The sequence below is a fragment of the Nerophis ophidion genome, linkage group LG07, assembly GCF_033978795.1.
Source record: "Nerophis ophidion isolate RoL-2023_Sa linkage group LG07, RoL_Noph_v1.0, whole genome shotgun sequence".
NCBI classification, from domain to species: Eukaryota; Metazoa; Chordata; class Actinopteri; order Syngnathiformes; family Syngnathidae; genus Nerophis; species Nerophis ophidion.
This window is the reverse complement of record NC_084617.1, coordinates 70,799,545-70,815,492: the sequence shown is the minus strand read 5'-3', so window position 1 is coordinate 70,815,492 and position 15,948 is coordinate 70,799,545. Positions and strand designations below refer to the sequence as shown.

The 15,948-nt window shown below is 42.4% G+C and overlaps 1 protein-coding gene across 6 annotated transcripts in view; it reads left to right on the top strand.

Moving 5' to 3' along the window:
- The window catches only part of susd1 (sushi domain containing 1), a 44,840-nt gene extending 31,739 nt beyond the window's left edge, over positions 1 to 13,101 (top strand). For 5 of the 6 annotated variants that reach the window (XM_061907026.1, XM_061907028.1, XM_061907027.1 and 2 more), the window contains 7 exons: positions 1,637 to 1,731; positions 1,805 to 1,991; positions 4,206 to 4,299; positions 8,638 to 8,893; positions 8,975 to 9,014; positions 12,749 to 12,842; positions 13,019 to 13,101. In XM_061907026.1, coding sequence (XP_061763010.1) covers positions 1,637 to 1,731; positions 1,805 to 1,991; positions 4,206 to 4,299; positions 8,638 to 8,893; positions 8,975 to 9,014; positions 12,749 to 12,842; positions 13,019 to 13,046 — 794 coding nt within the window. In that variant the 3' untranslated portion in view covers positions 13,047 to 13,101. The remainder of the gene's footprint in view (positions 1 to 1,636; positions 1,732 to 1,804; positions 1,992 to 4,205; positions 4,300 to 8,637; positions 8,894 to 8,974; positions 9,015 to 12,748; positions 12,843 to 13,018) is intronic. The other variant, XM_061907029.1, reaches the window with a different exon arrangement.
- Positions 13,102 to 15,948: the final 2,847 nt, after the last annotated feature.

The following is a 15,948-nucleotide window of genomic DNA, read 5'->3' as shown; positions in this document are numbered from 1 at the left end:
TATTCTTTCTCGTTCTGTAATATTGCAATATTGTCTCGTAAAATTTCTTTTTAATGTAAAATTATTGCTTTTTTAATCCAAAATGGTGATATTTGTCTTAAAGAATTCAGACTTTTGACACAGTATTGCTATTTTTTTCTTGTTCTTGTAAAATAGTGAATGACTTTTGTCATAATTATGCCATGTGAAATTACGACTCTTTTCATAAAATTGCCCAAGTTTTAAGCTTTTCTTGTAATATTACGACTCTTAATGAGTAAAATTCTAACTTTCCTCATAATAATGCACGAATGCTCAGTTTTTCTTGTAAAATTTTGACTTGCGTTGAGTATAATTACGACTTTTATTATACTACTCCCAACATTCAAAATTGTGACCTTTTTCGTGTGAAATTCCGACAAATTTTTCACAAAAAGCTTATTTTATATTTGCATAGTGTGTATGTATTATTAATGTTGTAAATAAAAAATCTTTACATATCAAGTAAGGGTGGTCCTAAAGAGGTGGGCATTTTTCAGAGGTCTCAAGAAGGTCAGAAATACAATAATGTGGTTGAATTAGTGAATTATATTTATATAGCGCTTTTCTCGAGTGACTCAAAGCGCTTTACATAGTGAAACCCAATATCTAAGTTACATTTAAACCAGTGTGGGTGGCACTGAGAGCAGGTGGGTAAAGTGTCTTGCCCAAGGACACAACGGCAGTGACTAGGATGGCGGAAGCGGGAATCGAACCTGCAACCCTCAAGTTGCTGGCACGGCCACTCTACCAACCGAGCTATACCGCGTGCGTGCGTGCGTGCGTGCGTGCGTGCGTGCGTGCGTGCGTGCGTGCGTGCGTGCGTGCGTGCGTGCGTGCGTGCGTGCGTGCGTGCGTGCGTGCGTGCGTGCGTGCGTGCGTGCGTGCGTGCGTGCGTGCGTGCGGTACACAGAACATCAATTTCCACACTTCTATTTGGACCCCATTTGAAAATCAGTAGTGCCAGCACTGATGGAGTCTTGGTGCGTGCAAAACAGCAGCAGGCGACTGTGGCCTGCGGGCCGCTTCTATCTATCCTTCCATCCATCCATCCATCCATCTTCTTCCATTTCGCCGAGGTAGGGTCCAAACTTCCCTCTCCCCAGCCACTTCGTCCAGCTCTCTCCAGGGGGATCCCGAGGCATTCCCAGGCCACCAAGGAGACATAGTCTTCCCAAGGTGTCCTGGGTCTTCCCCGTGGCCTCCTACCGGTCGGACGTGCCCGAAAGACCTCGATTGGTTCGGGTGGCATCCTTACCAGATGCCCGAACCACCTCATCCGAGGAGCAGCGGCTTTAGTTTGAGCTCCCCCCGGATGGCAGAGCTTCTCACCCTATCTCTAAGGGAGAGACCCAACTCATTTCGGACGCTTGTACCCGTGATATTGTCCTTCCGGTCAAAACCCAAAGCTCATGACCATAGGTGAGGATGGGAACGTAGACCCATAGATCATTCAGGCCTGGACTCTGACACCCCTGTCTTAGACCATCTGACCAGTCCAGTTGCGATTGATTCCATGCCCTGAGAACACAACGGCCTGGATGAATGAGAACATTCTCAGACACTCGTTTGTTTACAATTAAAAGGTGAGATATCAATGTTGTCATATCGCTCACAGAAATCAAGCCACCCATCGATCATCTCAATGTTTCCGATGAAAAATGTGTCCAATGGAGGGCAGAGAAGTATGAAGAAGATACAGAAATCTACAAGGTGACCCAAGTTGTTGCTGGTCAGTTATGATCCTGTCTCGGCAGTCTGAATGAATACAAAATTTGAGTCTTAGGTCTTCTACATGGGATCCAGAGACTTCGACGTGAACTTTCTTGAAAAAAGGATGCGGTTTCTGAGCTCTCGGGCAGAGTGGCTGAAAGTCTGTCTCAGTTTGCTTCCAGCCACAAACTACAGCATCTCAATCACTGCCATGTCCACCGGGTTCACAGCCACCGTCACCACCAACACCAGTTTACCAGGTATGACGGGACAGGATTGGCACCATCGTCATCCACCAGGAATTGATTAACGTGGACCCCGACTTAAACAAGTTGAAAAACTTATTGGGGTGTTACCATTTAGTGGTCAATTGTACGGAATATGTACTGAACTGGGCAATCTACTAAGAAAAGTTTCAATAAATCAATCAATCAATCAATCAATCAATCAATCAATCAATCAATCAATCAATCAATCAATCAATCAATCAATCAATCAATCAATCAACATCTCTCAGGATATAGCTATTCTACCGACAGACTTTTTCCAAATCAACCCGTAGTGCTTTTTAGTAAAATATAATGCGTATTAGCGTCGTACGGTCTACCGGTATTAGTATAGTACTGTGATACTAATTCATCATATTCGGTACTATACCGCCTCTAAAAAGTACTGGTCCCCTACCCCTGCATATAAAGTACGTTTCTTACAAGTATCATCACTAAACATACTTCACTACACAGCTAGCTCACCGGCATCACAATGTAAACAAACGCCATTGGTGGATTTACACCTAACATCCACTATAATGATACCAAGTACTGTGGCGATACTACGATTGCATCGATATTTTTTTTGCATCACAACATCTTCTTTTTTTTTTTTTTTTTTTTTTTAAATGTATCATGTGTGGAGGGGGGCGTGGCCCTGAAGACAATTGCGTGGATGGCCCAGGTGGGCCTTGTTATCTAATAATAATAATAATAATGGATTAGATTTATATCGCGCTTTTCTATTGTTAGATACTCAAAGCAAAGTGAAGTGGGAACCCATCATTCATTCACACCTGGTGGTGGTAAGCTACACCCGTAGCCACATCTGCCCTGGGGTAGACTGACGGAAGCGTGGCTGCCAGTTTGCGCCTACGGCCCCTCCGACCACCACCACCTATCATTCATTCATCATTCATTCACCAGTGTGAGCGGCACCGGGGGCAAAGGGTGATGTGTCCTGCCCAAGGACACAACGGCAGCGATTTGGATGTCAATAGGTGGGAAGCGAACCTGCAACCCCTCAGGTTTCTGGCACGGCCGCTTTACCCACTACGCCATGCCGCCCCATGTTGCTGTCATGTTGTGTCGGTGATGAACCCCAAGGTGCAGAGATGACTGCAGGCATTGAGCAGGAAAACATAATTTAATGTTTGAAAAATTAAGGCAAAAAACAAACCAGGAACTCGGAGACAGGAAGCGGGATGCCAGGAACAGGAACTAGAAGACGAGGAACAAAAGTGACAGCATGCTGCAAACAGCTACAGGTTCAGGTAGAAACGGTCAGAGCTACAAGTCGTAATTATAATAATCCAGCCCAGAGTGGAGGAACAAGCAGGTCTAAATAGCAGCTGGCTGATTGACACCAGGTGTGGCCCCGTGCCAATCAGCCACAGCTGAGGAGAAAAAACACTCAGGGATAACAGCAGGAAATAAAGACAAAATAAGAGCGCTGACAGGAAATTAGACAAACACAGAGGAAAAACTAAAACATGACCAAACTGTCTAAGTACAAACCTGAAAGTTGCCTTTATTAGCAGCAGCTGTGATGAGACGAGTAGTTGGAGTTGCAGGTGCTGCTGAGCGGACGCAGGAGAGAAAAACAGTTTGATGGAAAGCAAAAGACTTTGCATTATTATTTGAAAATAGAACAGTGTTATACCCGGAATTCCTGGCAACACCCTGTTCCGCCGCAGGCCCGCAGGCCACGCCACCCTCCACAATTGTTTATAAACTTAGGAAATACGTCCGTGGACACATGAGGACTTTGAATATGATCAATGTAGCTACCTAGTATCGGATCGTTACCCAAATGTGTGGAATCATCCAAAACTATTGTAAAGTATCAAACAAGAGAAGAATAAGTGATTATTACATTTGAACAGAAGTGTAGATAGAACATGTTGAAAGAGAAAATAAGCAGATATTATCAGTAAATGCACAAGTTGATTAATAATTTATTTTCTACCACTTATCCTTAATAATGTTTACAAAAAATTTGAATGATAAATGAGGCAATATGTTACTTGTCATGATCTGTGATCTGGATTATGTTTTTGTTATTTTTTGGACTCTTTCATTTCCTGTTTGCGCTCCCTTTTTTTTTTAATATCGGAATATCGGCAATAAAGCCATTATCGGACATCTCTGGGAAAAGTTATATTGGATTGATGACTAATGTGCATGCATGCTACTACTTGCCAGTACCACCTGTACCAGATGTCCACTACAGAGAATATGAGTCTCCTGCACCGATTTTGAGGCTGCACAGGTCACCCAGTACTCTCGACCCAATAAGGTAACGGCAAAGTATCCCCAAAGTATCCATTTTGTCTTCAAAATTCTACAAACCATCTTCTTCCGCTTATCCGAAGTCAGGTCGCGGGGGCAGCAGCCTAAGCAGGGAAGCCCAGACTTCCCTCTCCCCAGCCACTTCGTCTAGCTCTTCCCGGGGGATCCCGAGGCGTTCCCAGGTCAGCCGGGAGACATAGTCTTCCCGACGTGTCCTGGGTCTTCCCCGTGGCCTCCTACCGGTTGGACATGCCCAAAACGCCTCCCTAGGGAGGCGTTCGGGTGGCATCCTGACCAGATGCCCGAACCACCGCATCTGGCTCCTCTCCATGTGGAAGAGCAGCGGCTTTACTTTGAGTTCCTCCCGGATGGCAGAGCTTCTCACCCTATCTCTAAGGGAGAGACCCACCACACTGTGGAGGAAACTCATTCCTGTGATCTTGTCCTTTCGGTCATGACCCAAAGCTCATGACCATAGGTGAGGATGGGAACGTAGATCGACCAGTAAATTGAGAGCTTTGCCAACAAATCAGCTCCTTCTTCACCACAACGGGACCCCATTTTAGGGTCCGCATTACTGAAGACGCCACACCGATCCACCTCTAGTGAAAAAGGCTACGAGGTACTTGAAATCCTCCTTAAAAGTTATGAACAGAATCGGTGACAAAGGACAGCCTTTGCGGAGTCCAAACCCTCACTGGAAATGTGTTCGACTTACTGCCGGCAATGCGGACCAAGCTCTGGCACTGATCATACAGGGAGCGGACCGCCACAATAAGACAGTCCGATACCCCATACTCTCTGAGCACTCCCCACAGGACTTCCCGAGGGACACAGTCGAATGCCTGCTCCAAGTCCACAAAGCACATGTAGACTGGTTGGGCAAACTCCCATGCACCCTCAAGAACCCTGCCTAGAGTACAGAGCTGGTCCACAGCTCCACGACCAGGACGAAAACCACACCGTTCCTCCTGAATCCGAGGTTCGACTATCCGACGTAGCCTCCTCTCCAGTACACCTGACTAAACCTTACAAGTCTGAGGAGTGTGATCCCACGATAGATGGGATCCCAACACACCCTCCGGTCCCCCTTCTTAAAGAGAGGGACCACCACCCCAGTCTGCCAATCCAGAGGTACCGCGCCCGATGTCCACGCGATGCTGCAGAGTCTTGTCAACCAAGACAGCCCCACAGCATCCAGAGCCTTAAGGAACTCCGGGCGGGTCTCGTCCACCCCTGGGGCCTTGCCACCGAGGAGCTTTTTAACTACCTCAGCGACCTCAGCCCCAGAAATAGGAGAGTCCACCACAGATTCCCCAGGGACTGCTTCCACATAGGAAGACGTGTTGGTGGGAGTGAGGAGGTCTTCGAAGTATTCCTTCCACCTATCCACAACATCCGCAGTTGAGGTCCGAAGAACACCATCCACACTATACACGGTGTTGATAGTGCACTGCTTCCCCTTCCTGAGGCGGCGGTTGGTGGTCCAGAATCGTTTCGAAGCCGTCCGGAAGTCGTTTTCCATGGCTTCCCCGAACTCCTCCCATGTCCGAGTTTTTGCCTCGGACATGGGAGGAGTTCAGAGTCCAGTCCATAGTGAATCTAACATAATAGTGAGAGTCCAGTCCATATAGTGGATCTAACATAAATAGTGTGAGAGTCAAGTCCATAGTGAATCTAACATAATAGTAAGAGTCCAGTCCATAGTGGATCTAACATAATAGTGTGAGTCCAGTCCATACTGGATCTAACATAATAGTGAGAGTCCAGTCCATAGTGGATCTAACAAAATAGTGAGAGTCCAGCCCATAGTTGATCTAACATAATAGTGAGAGTCCAGTCCATAGTGCATCTAACATAAGAGTGAGAGTCCAGTCCTTAGTGGATCTAACATAATAGTGTGAGAGTCCAGTCCATACTGGATCTAACATAATAGTGAGAGTCCAGTCCATAGTGGATCTAACATAAGAGTGAGAGTCCAGTCCATAGTGGATCTAACATAATAGTGTGAGTCCAGTCCATACTGGATCTAACATAATAGTGAGAGTCCAGTCCATAGTGGATCTAACATAATAGTGAGAGTCCAGTCCATAGTGGATCTAACATAATAGTGAGAGTCCAGTCCATAGTGGATCTAACATAATAGTGTGAGAGTCCAGTCCATACTGGATCTAACATAATAGTGAGAGTCCAGTCCATAGTGAATTTAACATCTATAGTGTGAGAGTCAAGTCCATAGTTAATCTAACATAATAGTGAGAGTCCAGTCCATAGTGGATCTAACACAATAGTGAGAGTCCAGTCCATAGTGGATCCAACATAATAGTGAGAGTCCAGTCCATAGTGGATCCAACATAATAGTGAGAGTCCAATCCATAGTGGATCCAACATAATAGTGAGAGTCCAGTCCATAGTGGATCTAACATAATAGTGAGAGTCCAGTCCATAGTGGATCTAACATAATAGTGTGAGATTCCAGTCCATAGTAAATCTAACATAATAGTGAGAGTCCAGTCCATAGTGGATCTAACATAATAGTGAGAGTCCAGTCTATACTGGATCTAACACAATAGTGAGAGTCCAGTCCATAGTGGATCTAACATAATAGTGAGAGTCCAGTCCATAGTGGATCTAACATAATAGTGGGAGAGTCAAGTCCATAGTGAATCCAACATAATAGTGATAGTCCAGTCCATAGTGTATCTAACATAATAGTGAGAGTCCAGTCCTTAGTGGATCTAACATAATAGTGAGAGTCCAGTCCATAGTGGATTTAACATCTATAGTGTGAGAGTCAAGTCCATAGTTAATCTAACATAATAGGGAGAGTCCAGTCCATAGTGGATCTAACATAATAGTGTGAGCCCAGTCCATAGTGGATCTAACATAATAGTGAGAGTCCAGTCTATAGTGGATCTAACGTAATAGTGAGAGTCCAGTCCATAGTGGATCTAACATAATAGTGTGAGAGTCCAGTCCATAGTGGATCTAACATAATAGTGAGAGTCCAGTCTATAGTGAATCTAAAATAATAGTGGTAGTCCAGTCCATAGTGGATCTAACATAATAGTGTAAGAGTCCAGTCCATAGTGGATCTAACATAATAGTGTGAGAGTCCAGTCCATAGTGGATCTAACAAAATAGTGAGAGTCCAGCCCATAGTTGATCTAACATAATAGTGAGAGTCCAGTCCATAGTGGATCTAACATAATAGTGTGAGAGTCCAGTCCTTAGTGGATCTAACATAATAGTGTGAGAGTCCAGTCCATACTGGATCTAACATAATAGTGAGAGTCCAGTCCATAGTGCATCTAACATAAGAGTGAGAGTCCAGTCCATAGTGGATCTAACATAATAGTGTGAGTCCAGTCCATACTGGATCTAACATAATAGTGAGAGTCCAGTCCATAGTGGATCTAACATAATAGTGAGAGTCCAGTCCATAGTGCATCTAACATAAGAGTGAGAGTCCAGTCCATAGTGGATCTAACATAATAGTGTGAGTCCAGTCCATACTGGATCTAACATAATAGTGAGAGTCCAGTCCATAGTGGATCTAACATAATAGTGAGAGTCCAGTCCATAGTGGATCTAACATAATAGTGAGAGTCCAGTCCATAGTGGATCTAACATAATAGTGTGAGAGTCCAGTCCATACTGGATCTAACATAATAGTGAGAGTCCAGTCCATAGTGAATTTAACATCTATAGTGTGAGAGTCAAGTCCATAGTTAATCTAACATAATAGTGAGAGTCCAGTCCATAGTGGATCTAACATAATAGTGAGAGTCCAGTCCATAGTGGATCTAACATAATAGTGAGAGTCCAGTCCATAGTGGATCTAACATAATAGTGTAAGAGTCCAGTCCATAGTGGATCTAACATAATAGTGAGAATCCAGTCCATAGTGGATCTAACATAATAGTGTGAGAGTCCAGTCCGTAGTGGATCTAACATAATAGTGAGAGTCCAGTCCATAGTGGATCTAACATAATAGTGAGAGTCCAGTCCATAGTGGATCCAACATAATAGTGAGAGTCCAGTCCATAGTGGATCTAACATAATAGTGAAAGTCCAGTCCATAGTGAATCTAAAATAATAGTGATAGTCCAGTCCATAGTGGATCTAACATAATAGTGTGAGAGTCCAGTCCATAGTGGATCTAACATAATAGTGTGAGAGTCCAGTCCGTAGAGTGGATCTAACATAAAAGTGAGAGTCCAGTCCATAGTGGATCTAACATAATAGTGAGAGTCCACACTATTATTATATGCCATTATCTATATGAACATGAAGGTCTGAGATGGATGTTAAGTCTTGTCATTTTCTTTTTTTTATTTGACAGTTTCTACCAAGTGGTTGTACTTCCCACAGACGGCATGATGACGTTCGACTGCTCCTCTCCTGCGAACGGAGACGCTCTGAGCGAACAACATTCCTTGAAAACGCACATTGCAGCTCAGATGCACGTCAGCCATGTCGGAGCAGACATGAACTTTACTGTCGGGGACGGCCTCTACCGCGGAGGCTTTTTCAATGCTCCTCTGGAGAAAGGCCGAAACTACTATGTGGTCTTGCGTGTTGTTAGCCGCTGGAAAAAGGTAAAGGCAATCACAGTTTGCAACAATGAACAGTTATCGATTAAGTACATTTTGAACGTTATGATTATTTCTTATTCCCAGGATTTAAAAAGCTCCTGTGTCCTTTGGGCCAAAGTTACAGGTAACGACTTGAACAACATGCTGTATGTCTCTAGTTTTTTCAAGGTCTACTGAAAGCCACTACTACCGACCACGCAGTCTGATAGTTTATATATCAATGATGAAATATTAACATTGCAACACATGCCATTACGGCCGCTTTAGTTTACTAAATTGCAATTTTAAAATTGGTGCCGAAGTATCCTGCTAGAACGTCATTGCATTGTAGAGGACATTTTGTTCCAGCACCATTCCCAGCTATAAGTCGTCCGTTTTCATCGCATAATTCCACAGAATTCTGGACATCTGTTTTGCTAAATCTTTTGCAATTTGTTCAATGAATAATGGAGACATCAAAGAAGAAAGCTGTAGGTGGGAAGCGGTGTATTGCGGCCGCCTTCAGCAACACAAACACAGCCGGTGTTTCATTGTTTATATTCCCGAAAGATGACGGTGAAGCTTTACTATGGAACAGAGCGGTCAAGCGAACACGGTTGGATTGGACCACACACACACACAAAGTACAGTGTATTATGCAGCGATCATTTCGAAAGATCGAGTTTCGAAGAGGGTCCCTTGCAAAGGGCAGAGATGGGCATCCCCACCACCCGTCGACTGGTGCTGAAGAAAGGGGCGGGGAGAGTGGCCGTGCGCAACCCGAGAGTCCCTGGTTCAATCACGAGAGTGAAGTGTGAAGTGAATTATATTTATATAGCGCTTTTCTCTGGTGACTCAAAGCGCTTTTACATCGTGAAACCCAATATCTAAGTTACATTTAAACCTGTGAGTCCCTGGTTCAATCCCCACCTAGTACCAACCTTGTCACGTCCGTTGTGTCCTGAGCAAGACACTTCACCCTTGCTCCTGATGGGTGCTGGTTGGCGCCTTGCATGGCAGCTCCCTCCATCAGTGTGTGAATGTGTGTGTGAATGGGTAAATGTGGAAGTAGTGTCAAAGCGCTTTGAGTACCTTGAAGGTAGAAAAGCGCTATACAAGTACAACCCATTTATCATTTATGTAATCTCACTAAAACACTAGTAACACAATAAGCAGATAAGGGATTTTCCAGAATTATCCTAGTAAATTTGTCTAATAACATCTGAATCGCTCCCCCTGTATAGTTTTTTTTTTTTTTTCTAGTCCTTCACTCTCACTTTCCTCATCCACGAATCGTTCATCCTCGCTCAAATTAATGGGGAAATCGTCGCTTTCTCGGTCCAAATCGCTCTCGCTGCTGGTGGCCATGTTTGTAAACAATGTGAGGATGTGAGGAGCTCCACAACCCGTGACGTCACACGCACATCGTCTGCTACTTCCGGTACAGGCAAGGCTTTTTTATCAGCGACCAAAAGTTGCGAACTTTATCGTCGATGTTCTCTACTAAATCCTTTCAGCAAAAATATGGCAATATCGCGAAATGATCAAGTATGACACATAGAATGGACCTGCTATCCCCGTTTAAATAAGAAAATCTCATTTCAGTAGGCCTTCAACACCAAGTTTTATCTTATAAATGCAAACGGAATCTGAATTGTAAGATCTGACATAACAATGTTAAAACGCAGTGGCACAGTACCTCGGTTTTTGGGTAATCCGTTCTAAAATCTTAAACTAAAAAAATGAATCAGCAATTTTTCCCATAAGAAATCATGTAGAACAAATCAATAAGTTCCCAATACCCAGAAATACTGCTCTGAAACCCACTTAATCAAGACTGATTATACAAAACCCAAAAGCAGCGAAGTTGGCACATTGTGTAAATGGTAAATAAAAACAAAATACAATGATTTGCACATCTTTTTCAACCTATATTTAATTGAATAAACTGCAAAGACAAGATATTTAATGTTTCAACTGAGAAACCTCTTTCTTTTTCTGCAAATAATCATTAAGGTAGAATTTAATAGGAGCAACACATTGCAAAACAGTTGTCACAGGGGCATTTTTACCACTGTGTTACATGGCCTTTCCTTTTAACAACACTCAGTAAACGTTTGGGAACTGAAGACACATTTTTGAAGTGGAATTATTTCCCATTCTTGCTTGATGTACAGCTTAAGTTGTTCAACAGTCTCCATTGTGGTATTTTATGCTTCATAATGCGCCACACATTTTTAATAGGAGTCAGGTCTGGACAACAGGCAGGCCAGTCTAGTACCCACACTCTTTTTCTACGAAGCCACGCTGTTGTAACATGTGTCTTGGCATTGTTGTGCTGAAATAAGCAGGGGCGTCCATGATAATGCAACATATGTTTGCTCTAAAACCTGTATGTACCTTTCAGCATTAATGGTGCCTTCACAGATGTGTAAGTTACCCATGCCTTGGGCACTAATGCACCCCCATACCATCACAGATGCTGGCTTTTGAACTTTGCGTCGATAACAGTCTTGATGGTTCGCTTCCCCTTTGGTCCGGATGACACGATGTCGAATATTTCCAAAAACAATTTGAAATGTGGACTCGTCAGACCACAGAACACTTTTCCACTTTGAATCAGTCCATCTTAGATGATCTCGGGCCCAGCGAAGCCGGCGGCGTTTCTGGATGTTGTTGATAAATGGCTTTTTGCTTTGCATAGTAGAGCTTTAACTTGCACTTACAGATGTAGCGACCAACTGTATTTAGTGACAGTGGTTTTCTGAAGTTTAGTGCGTCTGCCTCACAATACGAAGGTCCTGCAGTCCTGGGTTCAAATCCAGGCTCGGGATCTTTCTGTGTGGAGTTTGCATGTTCTCCCCGTGAATGCGTGGGTTCCCTCCGGGTACTCCGGCTTCCTCCCACTTCCAAAGACATGCACCTGGGGATAGGTTGATTGGCAACACTAAATTGGCCCTAGTGTGTGAATGTGAGTGTGAATGTTGTCTGTCTATCTGTGTTGGCCCTGCGATGAGGTGGCGACTTGTCCAGGGCGTACCCCGCCTTCCGCCTGATTGTAGCTGAGATAGGCGCCAGCGCCCCCCGCGACCCCAAAAGGGAATAAACGGTAGAAAATGGATGGATGGATGGGTTTTCTGAAGTGTTCCTGAGCCCATGTGGTGATATCCTTTAGAAATTGATGTCGGTTTTTGATATAGTGCCGTCTGAGGGATCGAAGGTCACGGTCGTTCAATGTTGGTTTCCGGCCATGCTGCTTACGTGGAGTGATTTCTCCAGATTCTCTGAACCTTTTGATGATATTATGGACCGTAGATGTTGACATCCCTAAATTTCTTGCAATTGCACTTTGATAAACGTTGTTCTTAAACTGTTTGACTATTTGCTCACACAGTTGTGGACAAAGGGGTGTACCTCGCCCCATCCTTTCCTGTGAAAGACTGAGCATTTTTTGGGAAGCTTGTTTTTATACCCAATCATGGCACCCACCTGTTCCCAATTAGCCTGCACACCTGTGGGATGTTCCAAATAAGTGTTTTATGGGCATTCCTCAACTTTATCAGTATTTTTTGCCACCTTTCCCAACTTCTTTGTCATGTGTTTCTTCCATCAAATTCTAAAGTTAATGATTATTTGCAACAACAAAAAAATGTTTATCAGTTTGAACATTAAATATGTTGTCTTTGTAGCATATTCAACTGAATATGGGTTGAAAATGATTTGCAAATCATTGTATTCCGTTTCTATTTACATCTAACACAATTTCCTAACTCATATGGAAACAGGGTTTGTATATGCGTCCTCTTTTTGGGATTTCAGAATATGTTCAGCCTACTGTACCGTCATGTGTTGCAATGGAAATGTTGTATTTTCTTCCAGGTACATCCTATGTTGTGAAGGTTTCATCACTTTGTGCTGCGGCCACAGTCGGACTCATAGCTTTAGCTGCTTCGCTTGGACATGCTTATACCTGGTAAGAATGATGATTACCCAATAAGAGCTTTTATTTTTAGAAATACATAGTGAGGTATGACTTGTTGTCTTTCTTGTTAGCTTTATTATCAATAAGTAACAGTTGCTATACGTTCAATTTTCTGTAACTAACCAGCCAAAGATGCACTTTAGTGAACTTTCTCAATTGTCTTGCAGGTTTTTCAGGAAAAAAATAAGAACATGACTGCTTGTATTGCTTTTTTTGTACTTTTTGAAATAAAATCTGTTTTTGTATACTTTGGGATTATTGTTGAATTATTATATAATTATATAATTGTATTGTACCATATGTCCCGGCAAGAAATCTGCGTTCAAAGGACTCCGGCTTATTAGTGATCCCCAAAGCCCAAAAAAAGTCTGCGGGCTATATAGCTTTTTCATTTCGGGCTCCAGTACTCTGGAATGCCCTCCCGGTAATAGTTCGAGATGCTACCTCAGTAGAAGCATTTAAGTCTCACCTTAAAACTCATTTGTATACTCTAGCCTTTAAATAGACTCCCTTTTTAGACCAGTTGATCTGCCGTTTCTTTTCTTTTTCTTCTATGTCCCACTCTCCTTTGTGGAGGGAGTCCGGTCCGATCCGGTGGCCATGTACTGCTCGCCTGTGTATCGGCTGGGGACATCTCTGCCCTGCTGATCAGCCTCCGCTTGGGATGGTTTCCTGCTGGCTCCGCTGTGAACGGGACTCTCGCTGCTGTGTTGGATCCGCTTTGGACTGGACTCTCGCGACTGTGTTGGATCCATTATGGATTGATCTTTCACAGTATCATGTTCTCATATGTTCTCATAGTCATCAGTATCATCAGTATCACAGTATCACGTTCTCATAGTCATTATTGTCACCGATGTCCCACTGGGTGTGAGTTTTCCTTGCCCGAGGATGTCGTAGTGGTTTGTGCAGCCCTTTGAGACACTAGTGATTTAGGGCTATATAAGTAAACATTGATTGATTGATTGATTAATGACAGTATTCATTTTGAACTATCATGTTGTTCCTCATTGTCCCTGTGATGAGGTGGCGACTTGTTTAGGGTGTACTGTGCCTTCCGCCTGAATATAGCTGAGATACGTTCCAGCGACACTTTTAACATGGAGGATTACACATCTAAAATAAAACAGTTTTCTAAACTGGACTTTCAATCGAAGCAGGAGGTAATAAAGGAAGATCTCCATTGAGACAGAGAGACTTTTAAAACTGAAGAAAGATAAGGAAGACTTCTATAAACAAGTTATCGATGCTTTTGATCAGAAGGAGCTGGCATGGACTTTATTTATAAGTAAAGGCAAGACCATAATAACGTTTTTTTTTTTTTAATTAAATGTGCTTTTCATGATGGTATCTTTACATCACACTCAAATTTATAAGCACGGGCCTAAATTTACCGCATGCCTTTGGTAAGTGCCGGACTGAGAAGAGGTTTTAAAATAATTAGCGCCCCGGCAGCAATTCAAGGAAATACGGTAAATCCTGGTTAACGCCGCGTAATTTAGTCGGATACAGGGTCCGCATTACTGCAGACGCTACATTGATCCGCCTGTTGATCTCACGATCCACTCTTCCCTCACTCCTGAACAAGACCCTGATGTACTTGAAGTCCTCCACTTGGGGTAGAGTCTCCTTCCCAACCCGGAGATGGCACTCCTCCCTTTACCGAGCGAGAACCATGGACTCGGACTTGGAGGTGCTGATTTTCATCCCGGTCCCTTCACACTCAGCTGCAAACCGATCCAGTGTTTATTTTTTGTGGCGGGGAGGGGTTTGTCATGAAAAAGGGAGGTTTTTTGGGTTGGTGCACTAATTGTAAGTGTATCTTGTGTTTTTATGTTGATTTAATAATAATTTTTAAAAAAGGAAAAAAAAAAAAAAAATTACTTATGCGGCCTGGTACCAATTGTTGTGGACCACTGGTCTACATAACATGTAATGGTGTGTGTGTATATATATATATATATATATATATATATATAAAATTGTATATATATATATAATTGTATATATATGTGTATATATATATATTTATATACATATATATACAGTTATATATATATAGTTTTATATATATATACAGTTATATATGAATACTATATATATATATATCCATCCATCCATCCATTTCCTACCGCTTATTCCCTTTCGGGGTCGCGGGGGGCGCTGGCGCCTATCTCAGCTACAATCGGGCGGAAGGCAGGGTACACCCTGGACAAGTCGCCACCTCATCGCAGGGCCAACACAGATAGACAGACAACATTCACACTCACATTCACACACTAGGGCCAATTTAGTGTTGCCAATCAACCTATCCCCAGGTGCATGTCTTTGGAGGTGGGAGGAAGCCGGAGTACCCGGAGGGAACCCACGCATTCACGGGGAGAACATGCAAACTCCACACAGAAAGATCCCGAGCCTGGATTTGAACCCAGGACTGCAGGAACTTCGTATTGTGAGGCAGACGCACTAACCCCTCTATACACAGTTATATATATGTATATGTACAATTATATATAAATACTGTATACATACAAGATGTTCATTTTAACTACATTCATGCATATATTCACTCTATTTGATATGAATGAATAAAATGTAGAATATTTCTGCAGCTTTATCATACAAAACTCAAAACCAGCAAAAAAAGAAGATATATATATATATATATATATATATATATATACAGTTATATATAAATACTGTATATGTATATATATATGTATATATACACGATTTTAATTGTAATTGCATTTATGCATACATTGACTCTATTTGATATGAATATATACAATTTTAAATATTTCTGCAGCTTTATCATACAAAACCAGCAAAAAATAAATAAATAAATAAAATAAAAGATAAAACTAAGAGAAAAAAATATATATATATATAATTGTATATATATTTTTTTTTATTTTTTTTTTGTTTTATTTTTTTTATTTTATTTATTTATTTATTTTTTTATTTTATTTTTTATTTTTATTTTTTATGTATACATCAAAACGTTGTCTATAATTCGTGACAATATTGGAAGAGCGGTAGGAAATGGATGGACGGATATGTCAAGAGTCCACTGCACTGCACTCCAATGCGGTGG